The sequence below is a fragment of the Melitaea cinxia genome, chromosome 8 (assembly GCF_905220565.1).
Source record: "Melitaea cinxia chromosome 8, ilMelCinx1.1, whole genome shotgun sequence".
Lineage (NCBI taxonomy): Eukaryota > Metazoa > Arthropoda > Insecta > Lepidoptera > Nymphalidae > Melitaea > Melitaea cinxia.
In genome coordinates this window covers 12,341,127-12,359,752 of record NC_059401.1, presented here as the reverse complement: position 1 = coordinate 12,359,752, position 18,626 = coordinate 12,341,127, and the positions used below count along the sequence as shown (strand labels likewise).

Here is an 18,626-nt window from a genome sequence, read left to right as displayed (position 1 = left end):
ACAGTTTTAAAAAAGTGATCGGAAATTGTTGCTAAGGGCTTTCGAATTACTTAAACAGTGAAAACGTTAACAGTTACATGGAAAAGTCAATTAATTGTTCTAAATCGCGATAATGGCTTACAATTCCACACTCGACGACTTCTGTGGATCTAAATTTTGGGTAAGTAGGTCTTTGACTCCCGCGTTACCACCACCTTTATATAGGTATCCAATAGGATTTAAAATTTAATTAATATGATTGCATTTAAGAATTTTCTTCTTTCATTTAATAAACTTAGTGTTTTTAATAGTAATGTAAATTATATAAATATTACTGATTACTGATTGGTAATGAAATTATTATATATTAATTTTGAAAGTAAGTATTACGAAATAATCATGTAGGTACATAGCAGATAGAAATGTAATATTAAAATTATGAAGATTATTATTTTAATACACTGTAATTGCAACAAATAGGTACTGATTGCAATAATTATTTCCTAACAGGTTCTTAATATTTTATTTTTCTTGTAATACCACAAGTGACCATGACCTCGGATATTTTATGTCGATTATAGTATTGTGACCATGAAAAAAACAAGTTTAAATTTTTGTATCATAATATCTCAATTGTGTTTAGTTTTTTCAGTATAATAAATTGCTAGTTCTGGTAATAAAACTGTTCTATTCTTCATAAACAAAAGTAAATTTGTCTAATTTTTATTTGTATTTTACTAGTTGAAATCTACATAGTTCCTGTAATATTTAACAATTTTTAGGATAGCAATTTAACATGGTATACAGAAAATCCTGAGTTCACACCATGCTTTGAAAAAACTGTATTAGTCTGGATACCCTGTTTATACCTATGGGTCGCTGCTTTACTGGATGCTTATTACATTTTAAACAGTAAAGAGAGAAATATACCATGGAATATATTAAACATTACGAAATTAGTGATAACATGCATTTTGATAGTTCTAAAATTTGTGGATTTGGGTGTGACTGTTCACAATTCATCAAAAGAAGACGTGGAGGTTTTCAATGCAGACTACTACTGCCCTATTGTAAAGATTTTAACATTTGTAAGTACATTTTTTGTTATTTTATATTTGTAATTATGCTTTATCTATACTTTTTGGATATTTTTTGTGTTGTAATCACTAGAGAACTACTAATAGAATAGTGGTACATCATTATTTTTAGAATAAATAATGTCTATTATAATTCACAAAACTCCTTATCATAAAAATAGTTACTTGTAGGAAGTGTTTTTTTTTTTTAATTATATGCCAAATATTATGTTCACAATATTATTGTTTACCCCCAAGTGCTGAAGCCGACATACGGTCTAGGAATACCTACCCGGGCATCCTGGATATCACCCGTAAATGGGTTCCCGTGCCATAACGACAAAAAAAAAATGAAGAAAAGTTGGTCTACCAATTCTCTAGAATATCTGTTTTTAAAGGGGATACAGAAAAAAATAAAAAATAGTGTATAACATTACTGTAGCTTAAAAAAAGCTCCTTCTAAAAGTAATTATGGTATTCTTTATAAATATAATAACTATTACATAGTATAAAACATAGTCACTCCCCGCTGTCTATCTCTCCATATGTATACGTAGATCTTTAAAACTATGCAACGGATTTTGATGCGTGTGAGCAATTCCAGAGGAAGGTGTATATCTATGTATATACGGTAAAGAAACACTGATAATTTTAGAGGTTTCTAATGTTATGTCGTAAATAAACACATTTATTTGCACTAACATTGCAAACGCTGGCTGAACCCTTCGAGATAGATGAAAGTAATGTACTACAGTATTGTACACCTTAAAAAGGTCTACAAAAAAGTCTCCGATGGTATATGTCTATCTCTTAGGGATAACCCAGAATAACCTTTTTTATCTTTTAATAATGCCTTATTTACTCCAATCAAGTACCTTAAATACATTGTAAATTCAATATAGATCAATATGGCCGCTTACAGCATGTAACTTAAATGAATATTTTCGAATATATTACAGATTAAAATGCAGGGACAGTTATAAAGACATTCTTTAGTATATTTAATATCAACATTGCAACCGTGCGAAGCAGGGGCGGGTCGTAAGTTCTAGATATAATAAGATTAGTTTACACATAGAGCGCGGCAAATAGGGTTTTTCTTTTTTTTTTTTCATTAATTTCAATCGCACTCGTAATTTTTGACAAAAAATTTGATATAATTCAATCCGGCTGTAATGAAAACCGTCATACTAGCGCCATAAAATATTATTGTGATTACATTAAGAAACCTACAGTCTACAAAACTATACTATTTACTGTCAAGACTGCTGAAATTATTTCATGTTATATTTTTCCTTTATCAAAAACAATTTTCTATGAAAAGAACCAAATTAATTTAGTATCAAAAGTTATAGAAGTGCGCGACCAATTTTATAAAAAAGTTGGTAACGAAAATGTAATAATTTTATCATATATACTAGCTGACTCGGCAAACGTTGTCTTGCCGCGAAACGCTATTTAAAAATAAAAAATAGGGGTTGGTGGTAGAAGAGTGAAAATTTAGGGTTGTATGTATTTTTCAACGCCAAATCATAATAAAATAAAAAATAAATAATTTATCTAAAAAAAAAAAAAAATAGGGGTTGATTACCCTTAACATTTAGGGGGATGAAAAATATATGTTGTTCGATTCTCAGACCTACCCGATATGCACACAAAATTTCATGAGAATCGGTCAAGCCGTTTTGGAGGAGTTTAACTACAAACACCGCGACACGAGAATTTTATATATTAGAAGATATTATAAAAAACATATCTCCCGATCAAATTGTCTAAGCAGATTAAAATCACGTTTTAAATGATAAAATTTTTAGTTAACGTGTACATGTAGTTTTTTGTTAAATCAATGGTTAAGGTTAATCAACACAAAAAAAACTTAGTATCGACCTTTATACACGTGTAAAAAAAAACTTACGCAGGGTTTATCTACGGTGACTTTTGATAAAATCATTAGAACACCTACAGAAAAATATCAAACATTATGTTTACCCTAATTTTTTTCTTATATTCTAATATGACTAAAGTAAGACGAACTGCGCATAACAAAATAAAATGTTGTCTATCTACTTTGACAATAATATATAATTATGTGGTGCGGGCGGCAGAACTAAAAAATAAATAAATATTATTGACCTCCTTAATTCTCGTTTCAATATCATTTTACCTATATAACATAGTTTTTCTATTAGGTCTTCTACCAATATATTATTTTAACTAAAATATGATAATAGCTACTAATTAATTATTTGTATATTTATTTTATTATAATAGAACTTGGGACGGCACATTGAATGCCTTCTTAAAAACATTCATATTGTAGTTCCATCATAATGTAATAACTAATAATCGATGGTTTACGTATTGTTGAGTGTTATTCGAGTGTGTTGATTTAACATTGAGCTTTCATATTATGTATAACGTCATCGTGACTTGGTTCACAGTTGTAGTTATCTAAAAAAATATGTATATTGTTTGGGATGCAACGGGCTAGTTACAAGAACTAGTAGCAAAAATGATTATTTTTACTACTAGTAACTTTATAGAGCACGGCCAGGTCTCTTCTACTGGGTATCTAAATTTGTATATAGAATATATACTCTACTTTATTTCAATAAAGTAATGAAAATATGACTATGAAGTCTCGAAAGATTTTCGTTACTTGACAACGTATTTTGACAGCTATTGGCTGGTGTACTAGCGCTAGGTCACGGTTGCGATCAATATTTTCGATATTTTTAAATATTTGTATAAGCCAAATTTGCCGTTGTTAGGCGTTGTTGTGTATACTTCTAGATTTTCGATACAAGATTCTTATCCCACTAAGGTCCGTTGAGTTTCTATCTTAATTATTTTTAAATTGTGGGAAGAAATATCCATCCAAATACGTCGTCATCACTAAAATTAAAATAATATGTAGATTTCTATAAAATGTGTCGTTTAAGTATCCAATTACAAAATAAAAAATCGTCCTTACTTGTATCCTCTATTGTTACTTTATTACTCTTATATCTTGTATTGCGGCAATAAGGCTCCTACGAAAACGATATGCACAACATTAGCTACGCCTCTAAAATTAATCGTGTTAATAACCCATAACCTAATCGTTACGTTTGGAAACGTACTTTTTATTTTTTATTAGGTGTACATTTATTAATACAAGCGATTTAGTATTCCTCAAAGAGTTGCGATTCCCGGTTTATTCATCTTATACCTATCAGATGTTAAGTAAAAGTTTTATACTACATTATATTGTAGGTGTTGCTTTTCCGTAAAGACGGAATTAATTTTAGATAAATAATAATATTAGATTTATGATACATTATATAAGTAATACATACATAAGGATATGAATTGTATTTTTGTTATCAGATACCGCTGTGGCGAAATATGTTGCAATAGTATACTTTTCGTTTGCTTTTTGATATTTCTTTTTCATTACTGTTAAGTTAATATTTACTTGTCCATGCATGTATATTTGCATTCTATTTAGTTAATTACGTTTTATGATATTTTTTCCAAGCCAAAATTGGTAGTTCTTCTTATACATAAGTCTTATGAAGGAATAGCGTATCAAATTAAAATAATTTTACACCCGGCTATGATATTACTTTACGTAAATTCGAGCTCTTTTTGAAATCATATATTTTTGGAATCATACAATAGATATAGGTAAATATAAGCATGAGACAATAAATTAACTATAGGTGTATAAATAAAAAAATTCAAATAGGAACAATATATACAGAATAAAAGCTAATTTAGACACGACTTTTACAACGTAACTTCAAGTACTGTTCTGTTTGACTGATTCTTATACATAACTTAGATATAGTATCTAGCATATGTGGTTTAATTTTTTTTTTCTCTTGCTCGTAACCATTCTGTATATGACGTTAAAAAATTTTTTATTAGTTTATCATTCAAGAAGGTTCTCCTAGTTCTCTATATACTTATGGATCAAGTAAATTGGGAAGTACATAAACCGTTACACTCAAATATAATACGTATTTAATGTAATTAGTAACAGTTACTAGTTAGTACTTTCCATCGCTGGATCATATTGGTTATCTCGCATGAAGCTGGTAGGTTAGACCGTTGTTCTTGCCAACTTGAATTTGAGTTTTGAACCCGTCCTCTATTCAATGTGCCATCTGTATCATTATGTATAATATCTCAATTACCTTAACTGTAGCCTTCATATATTCAAAGTCAAGATGAGTGTAAAATAAACATTTGGTAATAAAATAATAACGGTGCTCTTCGGTTCTGCGGTTAAGTAACTAATTAATCGTACTATTAACGTATGTCTCGATGAAGCTGAACACTATCGGCCGAACCCAATATTCAATCTAAAGATAGAGATAGGTAGTTATCATCGACTGCTAATAACTAACTATCTATCCTTTGTAGTTGTCCCAATAATTCGCATAGGGGACTACTATCTCCAGTTAGCTGTAGATAGACCGGCTACCTGAACTCTTCCTTACATTCCAGTATACGCAGCGTCAAAGACGGCCTCAGTTATGTTACACAGATGTTTTGTAGTATTTAAATTTGTCATACAAATTTTATTCATATTAAAGTAATCTTGTTTTATAAATATATGGACAAATTAATTTTTACATAGACTTTTTAATTTATAATAAATGATATTATTTTAATATGGAATCCATGGTAAATCTAGTAACGGAACGTTTTAACACGACACGAAAAGACGCTACGACGCCATTACGCTTTATTGAATCGTCGTTTCGTTTGTATTTTTTTTTTTTTTTACAAATCAAATTTCAAATTATACAAATCATTGCATATTATACAATCATTCACCAAATTGTTTGTTTTAATTACAAGATGAGTAAAGGAAGTATTATTTCACAAGAAACTTATTATTTTTATTCAATTAATTGTTGCAAAAGAGCAATATCACTTGAACTGCTACTTGAACTTGAGTCTGCCATTATTTTTCACTCGAAATTAATTTTATTTTAAACAAAGAAAATACTTTTGCAATTAATAAATCTTAGTTATCCCCCGAAAACCATAGATCGGATATTGTTGTTACTAAAGATAACCAACGTTACTGACAGATAGAACTCTATTATTATTGGGACGCTTATACTGTCATTTTCATACGAAATGTTATCTCTGGTAAGCTATCCTCCCTCTCGTCGATAGATAGCTTTGAAGGATAAGATTGCCTATCGTCGACAAGTTTATTGGGTCAGTAAAATGAATGATAGATAGATATTTCTGTCTCTAGTAGGACATAACCAGAGATAGACTGAATATTGGGTTCGGCCGTAAATCAAATGTGATCGAGCGCGCCGAGGATCTTAATGAATTGGGCTAAATACTAAGAACGTTACAGCTACCTCCACTCCACTAAGTATGATGGACTTACTTATTAGTATCGACCACGCACGTTGTCACGTCGGAAATTAATTTTGGAAATTTAATGTAAAAACATAAGAAGTAGTTTGAGAAAAAAATGTTGAATGGTTCTGTACTAAAATTTGGATATTTTGTTTTATAGGGAGACACCAATAAAGCCCTGTTCCTATATCAAAAAATAAAAATTTAATTTTGATTAGATCGTGTTTAAAATTTAACGATTTGCAAGCAAATCGTTTTTTGAGTTTAAAAACTGGGCTACTGACATCAAACGACACATTTCACATTCTAGTTAATATTCGGTAAAAGTTTATTAATAGTTTGCTTCGAAATAAAACAACACTCGCAACACTAGCCATTACTAATGACGAGGTCGTTCCGAAATATACGTAATAGTGGGATAGTACATTTATATATTACGCACATTATGCTGGGTTGCGTATGCGTGCAGGCCCTTTAAAAAATTTATACTAGATAATTACTAGCAGCTGCCCGTGACCTTGAACGTACGGACTTCGTTTCTTCTTTATTAATAGTACCTACATTTATTGAATATTTATGTTTATTGCCCCTTTTGATTCTTCGTCTATTCCAAATATTTTACTCTACCACTAACACGATTTCTAAATATAAATATAGTGTTTTGTTAAATCTCGGACGGATTCTAAATATAACCTGTTGTTTCACCTAATAGTTAAGTTTTTAAAAATATTATTTCCTCAATTATATTTTAAAGTTTAATTAAAATAATCTCCTATATGGAGAAAGAGGCCTATATTTATAGCAGTGGGATGTAACGGGCTGATTGTATTTCGTAAAATAATCTCATCTGAATATTTATTAAGATACGGCCTAGAGTCCTTTTTTGGATAAATAATTATGGAGTAAAATATATAATAATTACTAAAATCTTCAAGGTTTTAGTTTTTCTTAAGTCGTTGATATTAGATTAGAAATCAAATCTGAAAAATTATTCTTGCTTCAGTAAATTTATTTACGTTATACTTATAACAAAAACGTCAAGCGTTCATTACGTATATTGTTTTAAGGTTTTTTTGTCCAAATAGTCAATAATTGGTAAGCTACGAAGTTATCAAATCGTTTAAACATGGTCTACTAGTAGTTCTATACTCAAACCTATTCTTAAGAAACTTTGTTATCAATTTAAAGCTCGTTATTTAAAAGCGCATTGATTTGGATAGTCCACGCGAAAAATACGCAACTGACCTCAAAAAGTAGGCTACGCTAAAATATTAATGAGTAAAACATGTTCACTGCACCGCTCCCAGTCAAGACAACGCTCTAATCACTAAATATCGACCAAGAATCTCGAAATTAAAAAAATACCGTAACAAAGGCAGCCAACCGTTTTGAAGAAAGTTTTTAGTATATTATATACTTCAGTGTTTAGTGAAGCGCTTCCAAGCGTTTTAAAACCATATGGATCATGGACCCTTTATAAAAACAAAACCTTAAAAATGATTAAAATCGATACCGAAATAAATCGGAAAATTCGTTTGTACTCATAAACAAATACATAGTCATCCTAAACGCATAGGCCTTCTCTATTATATTATATTTTTAAAATAGATTATATCAATCAATTTAATTTTAATTAAAAATATAAAATAAATAGGTATAATTTAGTGACATCAAAATAACGTTATGGTACAATCACACGTATCAATGCAGCGGTGCAATCGATTTTACTAAATAAGATGTTTGGTTCGTCGAACTGTCCAAATTGTCTATAATGTAATGATGAACATCTACTAAGATCACCTTTATGTTTTTTATGCAACAATATTTACTATCAATTAGTACATCCTTGTTTATTAACTATACTTACTTTTTATAATAATTATATTTAAAAAATATTAAAGGTTACTCATCGACACCACTGTAATATTGTGATGTCATCGGTCGATTTTATTTTATTTAAAGCGGTTGGCATTGACATGATTTAATTTATGTTAATGTAATCTATAATATAAAATTAAAATAATTGTATATAACAATTATATAGCAAAAGTACTTATCTGATTTATTTTTTCAGATATTATCAGCAACGTTGCTGTATTACAATAGAAAGTATGGAATGAGAGCCTCAGGGGTGCTATTTTTCTTCTGGTTTCTCTTAGTTTTAGCGGGAATACCTCAGCTTAGATCTGAGATAATGGCGCACTATAGATTAGCAGAAGATGAAAATGTACAATATAATTTTGTTAGCTACGTAATATACTATCCGTTGATTGTATTAATGTTTCTACTCAACTGTTTCGCGGACTTACCACCGAGGGATTCGCCATATATATTTGAAAAGGTAAATAATATTTTTAAACATGTTTTAGTCTTTATAGTTAGCAGATTGATTGACCATAAAATAATTTCTAGAATCAATGTCCAGAAAGTGCATCTGGCTTCCCGAGCCGTTTAACGTTCAGTTGGTTCGATCCGCTAGCTCTTACCGGGTTCCGCAGAAGTTTAACAGAAAGTGATCTCTGGGCCTTGAACCCACCGGATTCGTCGAAGGAGGTCGTGCCGAAATTTGATAAATTTTGGGAGAGAACGCTGAAGAAAAAGGAAATGTATGTATAAATAAAAAAGGTGCTTGGAACTTATCAAATTAAAGGGTGAAGGTATATGTTTTAAATTTTCGCAGCGCCAATGGTCCAAAAGCAACATACAGCAAGACATCGGCCAGTGTGAATTTCAAGCCGGACAAGGAAAGGAAACCCGCGTCGATTCTGCCAGCACTTTGCCTCGCATTTGGAGGCCAATTTCTGTTCGGGGCTCTCCTTAAATTGATCAACGACACGTTTATGTTCCTCTCTCCTCAACTGCTCAAGTAAGGAAAACACTGTGATTTTCACAACTAGTTAGTACTAATTTTCACGATTTACACATCAACAATGTTTCAAAGTGGATGTGTAATGTCTCTTTTCAAAATAGGGACAAACTTAATATTATTATTTAGGAATTTACATTATACAAGAGGTTGCAATCCTCAGTTGAAGCATCTGAAATATATTGTGAAAAAAAATTATATTTGAAGATGCCCACTTGAAATTAATCTCCTGAATTGAAATAATTGAGTTTAAAAACTGGCTGAGTCTTTATGATTGACACTGACCAGATAATATATATATTCCATCATGGGATAAGTAGTGCCTTTTCACCAGCATTGTTTATAAGAGCTATTTCCTTTTGCTATCCTAGTTTAAATAATTGTTAAATAAATAAATAAATTTATTTACATAATAAGTCACCATAACTATTTGGTGTTGCTGTCAAAGAAACACAACATGTTGCCAAAAAACCGAATCTGAAAATTCTACTTAATTTTAAGTTTGAATCTCTTGCAGTCCAATCACCAACAGTTTCCTTTAAAATAAGTTTAAAAACTATTTCATAATAAATAAATATCTTATAACATACACACGCGATCGTCTGTTCCTATGGGAAGCAAGTTAATGCTTGTTATAGGTAATAGCCGAGTGATATTACTAAAGATATATATATATATATATATATATATATATATATATCTTTGATAAATATACATAGAAATATCACATATATAAATACAAATATTACACCCAGACTCAGGCGGGAATCGAACCCGCAACCCGAGGAACAGAAAGCACCTTTCTACTATACCTATACATTTCTACTATATTACCTTCCTAAGATTAATAAGGTCCAGCTAAATGTGATGTATTCGATGGTTAATATTAATTAGCACTAAAATTTAGTTAGTAGATTTTGTGCCAACTTAAAAATGTTTAAATGTATATAGTAAAGGAAATATTGTTCTGAAACATTAATTAGTAGACTTGGTCAACGTTTTAACATATTTGTTAAGGTGAAATTCTCTGTAAAAATATTCATGACGTATCCCTGTAATTAATATGTACTTTGTTAGACTACTTATAGGATTCGTGGAAGGTAAAGAAGCGGTATGGAAGGGTTACTTGTACGCTCTGGGTCTGTTTGCGTGCGCGACCGCTCAGACGACGTTACTTGCTCATTACTTCACAAGAATGTACCTCGTTGGTATGAGGATAAGAACGGCACTCACGAGCGCCATATACAGGAAATCACTCCGTATATCGAATTCGGCCAGGAAGGAGTCGACCGTCGGTGAAATTGTCAACCTGATGGCTGTTGATGCTCAGAGGTGAGATATATTTAACTAAAGCCTACTATTTTAATAGTCTTCAAAATTGAATTAAGGCTATAATCTCAACCGCACCAATATAACTCCTACATGTCTTCTCATTTCTATGTAATAATGGCAAAGATGTCCCTTCTATTCTGGCGATATTTGAAGCCAAAAACAAAGAAATCAAAGACTTATCGCGATACCTTAGAGTTCATATTAGCTAAAATGAAACGCAAATAAACAACCATGTCGCAAAACTTATATTGTGCCTAAACTACTCTACTGTAATTCTATTTAACTGATTTTGTATGCTTAGATATTAACCCAATCTCTGCTATCCCTAATAATATTATATGTGTGAATGTAAGTTTATTTCTTTTGATTTCACGCAAAAACTACTGAACCGATCATTGCGAAACTTTGTACACATATTCTTAGAGGTATTAGAAGTAACATAGGATCTTTTTGTGAAAAGAAAATTCATGCGAGCGAAGCCGCGGGAAAAAGCTAGTAATATTATAAATGTTAATGTAATCTGTATAATGAGTAAGTTTGTTTGTTACGCTTTCACACGAAAACTACTTAACCGATCAACATTAAATTTTGGACATATATTCTTGGAGGTAACATCGGATACTTTTATTTAAAAAAAAAAAAAACATCGATGCGAGCAAAGAAGTGGGTAAAAGCTAGTATTATAATAACATTGACTTTGTTTTAGATTCATCGAGTTGACAGCGTACTTAAACATGATATGGTCAGCTCCTCTCCAGATAGCATTAGCTTTGTATTTCCTTTGGGGTATTCTTGGTCCTTCTGTATTAGCAGGTTTAGCTGTGATGATAGTACTTATACCGGTTAACGGCTTGATAGCAAACAGAGTAAAAACGTTACAGATAAAACAAATGAAATACAAAGATGAAAGGGTCAAATTAATGAATGAAGTTTTGAATGGAATCAAGGTAAGTTATCATAACCCTATTTGGCTATTTGAAATAAATTTTAAATAACTTTATTGGTTTTAATAGTCATTAGTTAATCTAAAAATGTTATTTATAAGGTATGGTATATTTTTTACGTACACCAACATTTAAAAGTAAAGTTTACTACGATAAGCTATTTTTTTTAAATGACAGACGAACTTAAAATTGTGGAAGATGAATGACATAATAATGGGAATTTGAATTATATTAGGTTTATAAGAAAGTAATTCCGTCCCAATCTCCAGAAGCGTCTGAAAAATGTTTAAAAAAATGTAAATTAGGGGTATACTTGAAAATTACCTCTTGATATGTGGTATCGAATCGAGTCGGAAATATAGACATAAGTAAAGTTCTGTCGGTCTTTGTAAAGAAATTCATTTGTTCTGACTAATAACGGGCATCAATAAGTCGTGTAAAATGAAATATTGTAAAGTAAGATAAAAAGACAAGATTGCAGATGAAAAATACACAGAAAAATACAGGTAGAATAGCATTCATAAACATCCTAAATGTATTGTCATTTACTCGTATTTTGTATCAGACATATCTTACAAACATGGTCTGTTTCACATTAATTATTGAATTAGGTTCACGATACTAATAGACACATTTGCACCCATATATTCCACAATAACTGTTGTTATATAGTGATATATATTACTTTATGGGGTTTTTTGACGAAAATGGGGAATTTTCGATACACCGTTGACATTTTTTCATGTGTAAATATACTTGATACTACTTCACAACTGGAAATTAAATTTTTAAAAATCATTAATTTCAAAATATATTTATTTTATTTTTATTGGTTCTTGCATAAAAATAATTTACTATTTGCTTGTCTACAATCTAATCAAGAAATTTGAACGCATATTTTCAAAACCATTTATCTGTTAACAAATAATAATGTGGCGTAGTAATGATGACGTGAAGTTTGGAATTAACAGTATTAAATAGTGTCAATATTTGCATTACGAAAACTTTGAATCCAATTTTAGAAAATAATTATATTTTAACTGAGGTAGGGCACAGCAGGAAATATCCTGTTCAAAATCTGGAGCAGCCCGACTTGGGTAAATATTGACTTCTAAATTTTTGAGTTGTAAATTTTTAATAATACTACTTTCAAGCAGGGTTGTGTTTCTGTGGTGAGTAAGGTGACCAGAGTTCCTGGATTCGGGGTAGAGTCTGCAACACGCTTGCAATGCTTTTAGTGCAAACAGTGTTTATTGCAAGTGTCTGTAAGCTACGGTAATCGCTCGCTATCAGGTGAGCCTTTTGATGTTTGATATTTTAATTCTTCTAGCTGACCCGACAGGTTGTCCCGTCTTAGGAGTGATCAAACGGAAAACCAAAATAAAAAATTACGTTATATTTTTCTTAATTATATAAAGTTGGAGCTATCACCGATTCAGAATTTAGATTCTGCATCGGAAATCGGAAAAATCTCCGAATCGGAAAGAAACTTCGCCGTTACTTTTTAAAGAAAATTGTGTTTTATTTTAAAATTGGTAATATCTGACGTATAATACTCATCATCACTTGGGCCTATCGCAGTCCACTACTGGACATAGGCCTTCACAAGTTCGCGCCAAAAATGGCGTGAACTCATGTTCGTTGCGAATAGTCACCACGCTGGGCAGGCGGGTTGGTGACATAAAATACTGTCGCACTAAATCCAGACACCTTAACGTTAACATTGAAATAATCTTTACGTTATATGAAGTTTTCCAATTTTCATAAATTTGCATTCCGTAGAACCTTGTACAAAGTATTAGAACTTTAAAAAAGTGTGGATAAAATCGGTAAAGTAGTTCTAAATTTTTAGCGTGCCCAAGGGAAAAATAGATTATTTTCATTTTTGTATTGTAGATAGAGTAAGTTAAAATGATGTTCTATTTTATAATATTTTGCATCATATTTTAAGAAAGGCTTTCCTCATTCCTCTGAAATGTTGCCACTAACCGGCTAAGTTGTTTTTTTTTTGTTCTATTTTGTTGCACCACTGGCATATCAATCACTTTTTATCAGTATACGAGCTAGATCTGACATATGACACTATCTAATCAAACTTCTGGTCGAAGTTTCAATACTCTTCAGTTTCACCATAAAACTGAACTTTACCTGTCTAATGTTCTATTCGCATCATGCGAAATAAAAAGTTGTACTTAACAAGTTGTATATAATAACATGTGTGAAACGGGCCCTACTATTGCCAACATAACAATCATTAAATATTTTTCCTCCTCATAAAATTGTAATAAAAGGTTATGAATAAAAAAAGGTATTGTTTGAATAATCAGTTTTCTTGCTGTAATATTGCGCAAATATTTTGATATCATCTCAATAATCTATCTGATAATAATATCAATATCTGTTACACAGAATTTTCATTGAGCCAAATGTCGTTCAAGGTCAATGCGTTATCAGATATCTTTATTGTATCTAAGCGATGCTTTTCAAGGGAATTAGTTATTTTCGAAAATTGACTAATTTTTTATTTTTTATATATTTTTTTTATATACGATGACAGGCTTCTGGATGATTCTGAGAACAAGCTTCTGAACGAGTTTGAAAGGGCAATTTAAAGGATACAACTTTAATTTATGTAACATTAAGTAATACAACTTAATATTTAATGGCATTCCTTAAGTAATAATTATTATTGCGTTATGTGAAAACATTGAATCAGTAATATATCTTTTAGTTCCTGGAAATACGGTAATTTTTAGGCTGTATCAGATTATATGAATCTAACAAAATTGTAATGAAATAAAAAGTCTGCGAAATTGAAAAATAATTTATGTAAATTCAACTATAAAAGTTTAATAAATGTCCTGTGACAACTATACAGAACGGTCTGTATAATTGTGACATACCACAAGGCACAACCTTATAAAACTTAGGGTAACAGTCAAGCACTATTACATTCTGAAGTGTGTTATTATGACTTCGAATAAAAATAAAATTACCTGTTTTTGTTTTAGGTACTTAAAATGTATGCATGGGAACCTAGTTTTGAAGAGCAAATACTTAAAATTAGGAATGCAGAAATGAAAGTATTGAAACAAACCGCCTATCTAAATTCCGCTACTTCATTTATCTGGTCTTGCGCTCCGTTCTTGGTAAGTACTAATGTTATGTATACATATAATTTTGTAACTCTTAAGCAACAAAAATAAGCTTAGACTATCTTTTTTAAGGAAGTACATTGTCTTCTTTAATACATTGTAATGAAATTAAAAAATATTTACAAATATACTCTTTAGTATCGACTATAGATGATGAACTGACACTGGGCAAAGCAGGAAATTTCTAGCTTAAAAATATGGAGCAGCCCGACTGGGGTAGTACCTCGACCTTACAGAAGATCACAGCTAAATAATACTGTTTTCAAGCAGTGTTGTGTTCCTGTTGGTGAGTAAGGTGACCAGAGCTCCTGGGGGGAATTGGCGATAGGGCTGGCAACACGCTTGCGATACTTCTGGTGTTGCAGATGTGTATAAGCTACAGTAATCGCTGACCATCAAGTGAGCCGTACGGTTATTTGCCGACCTAGTTAAATAAATAAAAATATATATATATAGTTTTTTAGTTCTTTTTCAGAAACTTAAAATCTTTATTTTCATGCAATATTCGTACGTATGAAGTTAAAAGGATTATAATTTTTACAGTACGAATAAAAAAATCATTTACACAATTTTTTTTATATAGCGTGTAAATTGATTGTCATATTAGAAATTGTATGTGTCAGATGATACTGCAAAACGCGTATTCGCTTATCTACTGTAGAGGCAATATTGATATCATTTTAAATTTTAATAATAGCTTATGAAGTTATGACCTAGAAATGACTGATTTTTCATCTGATAACGATACCTCGAAGATAATGTTACCGAATTTGTAAATTGATTGTCATATTAAAAATTGTATGTGTCAGATGATACTGCAAAATTATTCGCTTATCTACTGTAGAGGCAATATTGATATAATTTAAAATTTTAATAATAGCTAATGAAGTTATGACTAAAAATGTCTGATTTTTCATCTGATAACGATACCTCGAAGATAATTTTACTGACTTTGTAAATTGATTGTCATATTAGAAATTGTATGTGTCAGATGATATTGCAAAACGCGTATTCGCTTATCTACTGTAGAGGCAATATTGATATCATTTTAAAATTTTTGTTTTTTTTTTATTTGATTAATTAAATTAAATTGTTTGAGAGATTTAAAAGAGAATGAAAATGGGTTGAGAATGAATTACTCTTCAAATCTCTTCTCTATGCTGATGATCAAGTATTACTTGCGTCTTCGCCCGAGGAGTTGCAGGAGATGGTGACTAATATGAGTGGAGCCTTTGTAAGAAAGGGAATGAAGATGAATGTAAAGAAGACGAAAGTGATGGTGTTTGAAAGAGATGAGACAGTGACAGACTGCAATATAGTGATTAAAGATGAACAAATTGAACAGGTGAATGAGTTTGTGAATCTGGGTTCAAAGTTTACAAGAGATGGATTATTAATTATTATTATTATTACGGATTTATTGACTGTAGATCTACCATAACAAATCTAGCTAATTTCATGAACTTCGTTACAACATCTATAGATGCGTGTAGACAAGTCGATGCAGTTTACACAGATTTCTCAAAAGCATTTGACAGGGTAAACCACAAACTGCTGGTGGCAAAACTCTCAACTTTTGGCATAGGAGGGCCTCTTTTGTCTTGGATTTCTTCATATTTAGCCAACAGACGCTCATACGTAGTTATCAAAGGTCACAATTCTCTATTTTATCTCGCTGTGTCTGGTGTTCCTCAAGGATCAATTTTGGGACCATTACTATTTAATGTTTTCATTAACGACATTACTAATTGCATCAAGAATTCCAAATGTTTAATTTATGCTGACGATTTAAAGCTTGCTAAAGAAATTACAAATAAGCATGACGTTAAGTCTTTACAAGAAGATATCAATAGAGTTTTCGAATGGTGTAAGTTAAATGGAATGGAGCTTAACCCTTCCAAATGTTCATATATTACTTTCACACGTAAACGATTTTTGGTTGAGGGAAAATATTTTATTGGTACGCACCAATTACAGAAATTGGAGTATGTTCGCGATTTAGGTATCACTATTGATGGTAAGTTACGTTATAATGTACATATTGATAACATATGCAGGTCTGCACACAAGATGTTGGGGTTTATTTTTAGAAATTCTAAACAATTTAAAAAACTGAAAACCAAAAAAATTTTATTCACTACATTAGTAAGGAGTAAGCTAGAATATGGAACGCTCATTTGGAACCCTAACTACCAGACCCATAAAGATAGATTGGAAAGTATACAGAGACGGTTTACGCAATTTTATTCTATTGGACAGGACAAAAGAATGCCCTACTACTCACGGCTAAATAAGTTTCGGTTAAACTCACTCTCTAACCGGCGCAAGCTACTTGATATGGTATTCTTACACAAACTAGTGAATGGAACTGTGGATAATTCAGAACTCCTAAGCAAAATTTCAATTAACGTTCCCTCTCGCATACCACGATATCCCCTTTCACTATTTGCTTATAAAACCCAGAGAACAAACCTCGGTTATTATTCCCTCATCCCTAGACTGAGTAGGCTCTACAGAGAATTTACAGTTAAAAACAAGTCATTAGACATCTTTGCAGATAACTTAGCTGTATTTAAAAAGAAACTATTAAAGTCATTTGATTCCTCAAATCAAAAGTTATGTAGCACTAATATTAACTTATCTTAATTTATAATAGTAATAGTTATGTATTTAGTTTTGTATGTATTTTTTTTTAATTTAAATCCTATATGTTTAAAATCTTTTGATGCTAATGACTCAATTGTCTAAAGCGCATGCTGTAACTACCTTTAAGAGGAATTACATGTATATACTTAATACCTTTGCATATATCTAATTGTAAATTTTTTAAACATGCAATTCTGTTGGTGGTTCTAATTAAATAAATAAATAAATAAATGGGAAGTGTGAGAGTGATATTGAAAGAAGAGTGAATGCAGGAAACAGGGTGAATGGAGCTTTGCACTCGTTTATGAGCAGTCGAGAGGTGTATAACAAGGCTCGTTTGGCTGTGCACGGGGGAGATGTTGGTTCCGACACTCATGTACGGAAGTGAAAGTTGGGTATGGCAGATGGAACATGAAAGCAGAATAAATGCAGTTGAGATGAGAGCGTTAAGAAGTATGAAAGGAGTTAAACTGAGTGACAGGATAAGAAATAGATAAGGAAACGTTGTGATCTGAAAGATGATGTAGTGACAAAAATTGAGAAAGGTATACTCAGGTGGTTTGGTCATGTCGAGATAATGAGTGAAGAACGATTGACGAAAAAAGTGTGTAAGGCGAGTGTGGATGGAAGGGTTGGAAGGGGTAGATCTAGGCGGACGTTCCGAGACCAAATAAGGGACGTCTTGGAAAAGGGCCAGGTCAAGAGTACCCTAAACCGAAGAGCATGTATGAAGGGAATAATGAAAGTGGACGAGGCGAAAGAAGTATGTAAGGATCGTAGCAAGTGGAAAGAAGTGGTCTCTGCCTACCCCTACGGGAAAGAGGCGTGATTATATGTATATGTTAAATTTTAATAATAGCTTATGAAGCTATGACTAAAAATGACTGATTTTTCATCTGACAACGATTTTCCTCGAAGATAATTTTGCCGACTTACAGCTCACTCTGTTTTTATCTAGCTTTTCAATTACCTACAAGAGATTCAGTAAAAGAAAAGTTCATCCATATCGGTTTAGTAATTTTTGAGAAAATCGTTTACATAATTTTATACGAGTAAAAATAAATGTATTATTTTGAAAATCAATTTTATGAACTAACAGATTACCGTTGTTATGACAATATAATACCAACTTAATCCCAAGGATATATCTTTATAACCAAGACACTGTTAACTGTCTTATCATATACTGTTTTGAATTGAGATGAAATAATCGTTAAATTATGTATACCTAATATAAATTACGATTTATCTAAAA

At 31.2% G+C, this 18,626-nt stretch overlaps 1 protein-coding gene across 1 annotated transcript in view; it reads left to right on the top strand.

Annotated features, from left to right (window-relative positions):
- The first annotated feature begins 30 nt into the window (after positions 1-30).
- LOC123655719 (multidrug resistance-associated protein 1) overlaps positions 31-18,626 on the top strand; it is a 45,885-nt gene continuing 27,289 nt past the window's right edge. Inside the window, exons 1-8 of the mRNA XM_045591474.1 lie at positions 31-160; positions 762-1,067; positions 8,503-8,769; positions 8,841-9,034; positions 9,109-9,294; positions 10,372-10,626; positions 11,333-11,573; positions 14,582-14,719. Of these exons, the coding sequence (XP_045447430.1) occupies positions 113-160; positions 762-1,067; positions 8,503-8,769; positions 8,841-9,034; positions 9,109-9,294; positions 10,372-10,626; positions 11,333-11,573; positions 14,582-14,719 (1,635 nt within the window). The 5' untranslated portion in view covers positions 31-112. The remainder of the gene's footprint in view (positions 161-761; positions 1,068-8,502; positions 8,770-8,840; positions 9,035-9,108; positions 9,295-10,371; positions 10,627-11,332; positions 11,574-14,581; positions 14,720-18,626) is intronic.